This window comes from Tamandua tetradactyla, chromosome 15 (assembly GCF_023851605.1).
Source record: "Tamandua tetradactyla isolate mTamTet1 chromosome 15, mTamTet1.pri, whole genome shotgun sequence".
NCBI classification, from domain to species: domain Eukaryota; kingdom Metazoa; phylum Chordata; class Mammalia; order Pilosa; family Myrmecophagidae; genus Tamandua; species Tamandua tetradactyla.
The window spans coordinates 27,899,475-27,907,661 of NC_135341.1; the positions used below are offsets into that span (position 1 = coordinate 27,899,475).

General features: G+C 42.3%; 1 protein-coding gene across 4 annotated transcripts in view; it reads right to left on the reverse strand.

The window, feature by feature from the left end:
* The window catches only part of APPL1 (adaptor protein, phosphotyrosine interacting with PH domain and leucine zipper 1), a 62,689-nt gene extending 55,643 nt beyond the window's left edge, over nt 1–7,046 (reverse strand). For all 4 annotated transcript variants that reach the window (XM_077128924.1, XM_077128927.1, XM_077128926.1 and 1 more), the window contains exon 1: nt 6,866–7,046. In XM_077128924.1, coding sequence (XP_076985039.1) covers nt 6,866–6,919 — 54 coding nt within the window. In that variant the 5' untranslated portion in view covers nt 6,920–7,046. The remainder of the gene's footprint in view (nt 1–6,865) is intronic.
* Between the last annotated feature and the right edge of the window lie 1,141 nt (nt 7,047–8,187).

The following is an 8,187-nucleotide window of genomic DNA, read 5'->3' on the forward strand; positions in this document are numbered from 1 at the left end:
CCTGGAATAGAAAGGAGAGGACATCACATGTGATACAAGCAAGGAACCCCAAGGATTGCTGGCAGCCTGCACCAGAATGCTGACAGACTTTGAGGAGAAAGCATTGCCTTGCTGGCACCTAATTATTTTGGACTACTCCTAGCCTCAAAATCTCTTGAAGGCTTTCATAAGTTTGATATATTTCTTCCAAGAATATATATGGAGGACTTAATGTAAATGGTTCTTCCTGGAGTATTTATAAGCTGCACAGATTCCGTTTCCTGGCCTGAGGAAAACCAGAAGAGGGAGGGGCCAATCTATGCTGAGATCTTAAATTTCAAAGTGCAGCGCTCTACTTCCACCTCAATCAAGATCCATCACCCAGCCCACCCCAATGAAGATGGCAGAATGGGACATGTCAGGGCTCCCTCCCCTCACAGAAGCTTTGAACAACCAGCAAGAAATGGCAGAAACATCTTCAAAGCTCCAGAAAATGATTAAAGAACTGCAATAACAGGGCAAGTGTCAAATCAAGAAAAAAAGCCATTTAAATGTGGTAGATCTCATGGTGCCCTGGCTGTCCCCTCCCACACCCCTCTCAGCTCCAACCTAGGCTCCCAACACGGATCCTCGGTCCTCGTTTCAGAAAGAGCAGAACAACCCTTGGCCCATATTGGAGACATGTATGTCTGGCTCAATATGTCTAGTAGAGATCAGACGGGCTCCCTATCCCAGAATCTGCCCTGAATGTAAAGGTAGCTCACAGAACTCTACTGCAGAAAGCTGTGGGAAAGCAGTCAAGTGGCAGCCTGGGACATGGGATTATTATTAGCTGTATGACATACAGTGCGGTACCCAGGACCATGAAGCAACTCCTCCTAGGAAAGAGGCAACCTTTATATCTGTATAAAAATGGAGGGTGAGGGGTGCTGGTTTGCATTTGTGGACCCCAGAAAAGCCATGTCCTTTAATCCTCATTCAGTATTGTTGGGTGGGAGTTTTTTAATTATCCATGGAGATGTGAACCACCCAACTGTGGGTGGTAACTTTTGATGAGATGATTTCCATGGATGTGTGTCTCCACTCATTCAAAGTGGGGTTGCTTACTGGAGCCCTTTAAGAGGGAACCATTTTGGAAAGAGCTACAGAGCCTGCACAGTCAGAGACTTTTGGAGATGAAGAGGGGAAAACGCTCCCAGAGGAGCTGCATGAAACAAGAAGCCAGAAGAAAAGGCTAGCAGACTTCGCCACGTGCCCTTCCAGCCGAGAGAGAAACCCTGAACATCATCGGCCTTCCTGAACCAAGGTATCTTTCCATGGATGCCTTAGACTGGACATTTCTACAGACTTGCTTTAATCTAGACAACTGCACAGCATTAGAACTGTAAATCTGCAACTTAATAAATTCCCCTTTTTAAAAGCCATTCTGTTTCTGGTATATCGCATTCTGGCACCTAACAAACTAAAACAGGGAGAATGCCAAATGTGCATACCCAAAATAAGATGCATGTGCAGAAAGGACCAGGATGCTCAGGCCTGGAGCTATTCTCTTAACTCATTCTGTGGGTAAGCTCTGAAGGAGAGCATTCTATACAAAGATCACTCTGCAAAGACTGAGAAAGGATATTTCTTTTTTGCCTTCCTTATTTATTTTTTTAGAGTTTCTGGCACTAAAGGAAAGCTATGTCATAACACTAGCTAGATACAAGCTTAAGGAACAGACACCTTAGAGTCTATATTCCAGCAATAATACATTAAAATATCAAAATGTCCAGGTTTCAACAAAAGACCACAAAACATACAAAGAAACGGGACACAATGGCACAGGCAAAGAAGAGTAGTAGTAGATAGAAACTATCAATGCAGAGAACCAGACCTGGGGCATAACAGATGAATACATTTTAAAAATGGTCCTAAATATGCTCAAAGAACTAAAGAAAACATGAACAAAGAACTAAAGGAAAATGACAGATGAACACAAAGAGAACATCAATAGAGAGATGAAAATTATGAAAAGAAACCAAACACAACCGAAGACTATAGCAAAGGAAATTTAAAATTCCCTAGGGGTCAACAGAAGATTGGAGCTGGCAGAAGAGAAAAACAGTGAACTTGAAAATAAGACAACTGAAATTATTGAGTCTGAGAAGTGAAACAAGAAAGAACACCATCAAATGTACCAAAACATGCACTGTGAAAAATCCCAAAAGGATAAGAAAGAGAAAGGGGCAGAGAGAATATTCAAAGAAATAATGGATAAAAACTTGCCAAATTTAAAAGGCATCAATTTACAAATCCAAGATGCTCAATGAACTCCAAATAGGATAAAACCAAATAGACCCATGCATACCTAATAATAATCAAACTCTTGAACGCCAAAGATAGAGAATTCTGAAAGCCACAAGAGAGAAGCAACGTGCCACATACAAGGAGGCCTCAATAAGATAAAGAGCCAATTTCTCACTGGAAACCATGGAGGCAAGAAGGCAGTGAGATGACATATTTAAAATGCTGACAGCAAAAAATTGTCAACCAAGAATCCTATACCCAACAAAACTGTCTTTCAAAAATGAAGGAAAGATTAAGACATTCCCAGATAATAAAAGCTGAAGAATTTGTTACCACTAGTCTATTTCTACAAAAAATTCTAATGAGAGCAGTGCAGTTAAAAAGAAAGGATAATAGACAACAGATGGAAGCTGCTTGATGAAATAAAGACCTCCAGTGACGGTAAATAAAAATACCAGTACTATTGTATTTTTGGTCTGTAACCTCACTTTTTACTTGCTATAGGATAAAAGGCAGATACATAAAATGCAATGACAAATCAGTGGTTTGGGACTCATAATATATAAGCATGTAATTATTTATGACAAGAACTACCTAATGGTGGTGGGATGGATGGAGGCAGGAACATAGCGTGTATATACCATTGAAGTTCAATTGGTATCAAAGCAAACAGGATTATTATAGATTTAGGATAGTAAATTTAAGACTCATGGTAACTATGAAGAAGATACCAGAGAATAGGCAGCTTACATACACAGAAATGAGAATACAGGTTGCCAAGGGCAGAGGTCAGGGGAAATGGGGAATAAACGTATAATGGGTAGAGAGTTTCTGTTTGGGGAAATGGGAACATTTTATTAATGGGAGGTGATGAGGGTTCCACAATATTGTGATTGTAATTAATCCCATCGAATGGTACACTTGAGAGTGGGTGAAAGAGAAGTTTATGTTGTATATATGTTCCCACAATTAAAAAGAAAATCTAAAGGGACAATGACAATTAAAAGCAACACATATCCTCAATGGGATCTCACAAAAAAGAAGAAAAGGCTCAAAGTGACATTATTGGGACCTATGAAAAAACTGGACTATAAACTGTAAGCTTTTTATCAATATTAAATTTCTTGGTCAATATAGTCTTAACCATTCAAGAAATCTTAACATGGTTACATAAGTGAATATTCTTATTCTTAGGAAATGTACATGGCAGTAATGTGCTCAAGGAGCCTGAGGTATACACCATAACCTACACTCAAGTGTTCAGAAAATGGATTGATATACAGGTAGACAGACAAATAGAAAGAATGATAACAGTAAATGTGGCAAACTCTTAAAAGTGATGGATATGAATATCTGGGGAGTAGGGTTATATTAGTTTTCTTATGGGGTTTTTGCATTATTTTTGTAATAATCCTGTATGTTTGAAAGTATTTCAAAATAAAAAGTTTTTTTACAAAGTGTTCCACCTTTGTCCCCGGTGTTTTCTTTCAAGTCACTGATACCCACTCAAACAAGTTCTGCTGATGGTGCTTGCTTAATCTCACCTGGTATTCAAGGAAGGTTTTTGGACAACAAACAGGCCATACATTCCTTCCTCAAGTGACCATTAGATTGATTTGTTGGCTAAATATAAAGGGGTTGCACTCGGTTAGTTATGCCAGTAGGAGAAACAACCAAGTGTATATATTTGCAGACTTAAGTACATTACAACTGCCACCTGACTGATAGCTATTGTTAAGATATCAGCTACTGTAAGGTGCATCCCATTATCAGAGAGGTTAAAATGTGGGGGAAAAATATGTGTCTCAAGACTATTTCACAGTATGCTCAAGAGAGAAGTTTGCATGTGGGAGTGTGGCTTTCTTAAGTTTTACCATGGATGAATCAATGATAAAATACCTATCTACGCATAAAATCAATTATATTTTTAAAGATCATCCCTGTTTCTACCCAAGAAGTTTCAATTTGTATCTGATTTTCAAAACTATAAATGTGGACAAGTCATCATGTATAGTCTTAAGATTTTCTGTCTCAACATATGACCTATCTTTTGAGAATGGTGTGGTTCGTGCGTGATAATTCTAAAGATGCTTATAATACATCAGCTGGACTTGGACTTACAAATCCCCCTCTATTTCAATACTTAGTTCCTGTAAAGTAGTTCTAAAAAAGGGATAACTGTAATTCAAAATAGGCTTACATGACTCCCAGTTAACATTTTTACATAGCAACTGACAGGCCATCTTTAATATCAAACGTTCTAATAAAAAAAAACTAACCATATTAGGAGCTCTAAAGGTTTTCAAATTCTTTGCCGTTTTATTTCTTGGACTCTATCCTAAGAAAATAGTCCAGGATGAAAACAAAAATTAATGGCCAAAGGCATTCATTTCAGCCCTACTTATTAGAGTGAATGTTTCAAAAAATCCTAGAAGTCCAAGTAAAAGCAGTTGAGGAAATGTGCAGCCCTTAAACTTGTTTATTCAAAATATAATAACATGAAGATTCTTAAGCTATAATGTCAAGTTAAAAGCAAGATAAAAATTGCTATGCACAATATAATCTCAATTACATCAAAATACAAAGAAAAAAGACTGCACTAAAGAAAACAAACTGTTAACAGGGTTTCCTGATGGGTGTATCAGAGGTATATGTGTGTACTCTTTCTGAACCTTCAAATTTTTCTGAAGCAAACAACTATGATTTTTAAAATCAGGAATAAAAATAAAAACATTCATTATCTATAACAGCTAAGGTTCAAAGAAGCTGAGTTATTCATCCTAAAGCAGAAGGTACTAGGGAGTCAAGTCTATAACTCTTACCTTCTAAACCCCAGATCCAGGGCTTTCCATCCTGCCCCAGGTTCTCCCTAAGAATTACCTCCAAGTTTCATCCCTTCGTAAATCCCAGTTGTCCCAACTGATCCCATATAAACATTACCTAGTTCAAAAGTACTGCTTCTAGAAAGTAAAAGAATATCAATGTGGCCTATTTCATTAAAGATTACTGTAGAACTGATATTAATATGACCTGTGCCTTTAAAAACATTAATACTCAAGGTGCACAGGTGGTTCAGTGAAGAAAGTCATTAAGAAGAATTTGCACTAATGATTCTGGTAATCAAGATAATCCAAATATGGGTTTCTCTTAGTGTTAAGTACAGGCTTTCATTGGTCTTCTCCAAAGACTTCCCACCTGGGGGCATCAGAAGGCTTTCAGCATCTCCCGAGAAAAACCTATCTACTCCTTTTCTTCTAAGGCTTGCAAAGCCTCAGAAATCAAAGTCGACCGGTTTTTTGTTTTTTTTTTTTTGCCCCTTCCGCATTTTCTCCGAAACGGTCTGCGGGAAAGTTCCAGGACCGGGATTTATCACGGGGCATCACTTCGATAAAAACAAATAAAAGAGAAACCCGCGCGCATATTTCCAGGACTCTGAAGATAACTTTCAGAATGAAAAACAGAACAAAATCAGTTCCACAATCAGGGTCCAATTGTAACTTGACAAAACTGGCAAAAATTTCAGGCAGAAATACCACCCAAGAGGAGGAAATCCAGACCTTTCTTCCTGTCCTTCTTTTGGGGCCATATCAAACTACCAAGACGTGGAAAATCTTTAATTATAGCTATAAATGGACAGTATTTCAGAAATTTTCCTTTCTGCATGGCATCCAGCCAACAGTATCGTCTTAAATCGCTTACATTATTGTGTAAAAGACAGGCTTACAGATGAAGTGTTTCTGTGCAAGTTACAGCCCCCACCGATAACTTTTTTCTCAGCATAAGTGATTACATTCTCCAATACTGAACAAATATAAAATGGTCAAGTTTTGCTGGAGTGACTTAAGCCAGAGCAATCACACAGCATCATCCCCAATGGACCAAACACAGAACACGAGGCTCTTATTTTGATTACTTTACTAAGGCCAACTCTGCATCCAAGGACGAGGATCCGCGAAGAAGTAGTACATCACACGCCGTGCACAGCTCGAGTGACAGCGGGACAGTCGCGGCCACGACAGCGAACACACTTGGCAGGGAGGGGCGGATTCTAGCTCCGGGACTTTCATTGGTCTTCTCCAAAGACTCCCCACCCGGGGACATCAGGAGGCTTTCAGCATCTCCCGAGGAAAACCTATCTACCCCTTTTCTTCTCCGGCTTGCAAAGCCTTCAGAAATCAAAGTCGACCGGTTTTTTTTTTGCCCCTTCCGCATTTTCTCCGAAACGGTCTGCGGGAAAGTTTCAGGACCGAGATTTATCACGGCGCATCACTTCGATAAAAACAAATAAAAGAGAAACCCGCGCGCATTATGTCACCATGGGCCCACGCGCGAAGGCGGCGGCTTTGGGCTCAACCTGCGGACGTCCGGGAAACAGTGCGCGGCTCTCGGCCCAGCCGCGCAGGCCCACGCGGGCCGCGGGCCTCGGGAGGCAGGCCCCGGCCTCGGCGGCTCCGGGCACCGCCCGCGACCGGCCCGACGGGCGGGGGCACTCGCACGGGGGCGCCCACCTGGGCCCCGGGGGTACCTGCGGCGGCGGCGGCGGCGCCAGGCCCCGGGTCGTCCCGCCGCGCTCAGCTGCTAACCGCCCGCGCCTCACCTGCGGGCTGTCCTCCAGCGTCTCCTCGATAGGCAGCTTGTCGATCCCGGGCATCGTGGCGGAGGGAGGGCGGCGGTAGGAGACGCGAAGGCCGACCCGCCCGCAGCAGCTGACCTCGGCCCGCCCTCCCTCGCAAGCGCCGCAGCCGTCGTCGCCACTCGGCGCCGCCTTCTCTAGGCCCTAAGCGAGCGCGCGGGAAATCCCGCCCCCTGGCCCACCCTGCCTCGCCTCCCGCGTGCCCATTGGTTCGCGGCGACGCCCGTCAGCGCTGCGAGACTGGCTGGGAGGTCCTTTCGCAGAGCGGTGCTGTGTGGCGGGCGCTAGCTCCCAGGCGGTGGAGACCGCGGAGGCGGCACTAACAGTGTTCGGTGGGTGTCTTCTCGACCACCGCGCGTTTGGATGATTGGTAGGGGACTGTCTCCCCCACGGCGTGCGAAGGCGGGCAACCAGACCCTCGAGTGAGGACCATACTGGGGAATTTTGACGGTTTCACTTCTCCTGCAACTTCTTTCGTGAGAGACCTTGGAAAAAGCCCTGATGCTGGCTGGCTCCTTCCTTTAGTTTCTCGCATTGTTACCTTCTCGCATTATTACCTGGGTGCTTCCTGTCCGGAGCACCCAGCAAAATGGTGCTAGGAGACGCAGATCTCAGTGACCTGTGATTTCTGGTAAATTCTTGGACAGTGGACTCGACGTTTCCTTTCTAGGCACTTGGATATCAGTATATTCCGTTGAAAACGTGACTTTTCCGCCACTTCGTCAGTTCTAACACCTGCAGTTCAGACTTCCATATTTCCATTAAATTACAAATGAAAATGCAAATATCTTTTTTAAATCAAGGTTCACGAGTTCATTATATTAGTAACTGCTTAGCATTTCTGTCAAATCAGAAAAATTTGGAAAAGGCTTTAAATAGATTCTCCAGCCTCTAATTTTGCAGTAGAGAAAAGTGACGCTCAAAGAAGTTGAGGATTCCACCAGATCAATACCAGAAGCTGGGTCTTCCTCCTACCTTTTTTACTGTTCCCCAAACTTACACTGCCTCATTTATTTTTCTGCAGGATAATAAGAAGCTTTCATCGGTATAGGGAGAAAATGGCAAAATCACTTAGTGTCTTCTAAAAATAAAGCCATTAATCCTGTCATTCCGTTCAATTTTCATTTAAGAAATATAAGAGATGCTGAGCAAAGAGTGTTAGCTGCCTGATTCCACAGATACATTGCGAAGAAATCCAAATAAAGTGGAGAACAAATCCAAACACAGTGACAGGAATGGAAGTTACATATTTTAAGCTAAAAGACTAGGTTTCCCCATGATCTCTT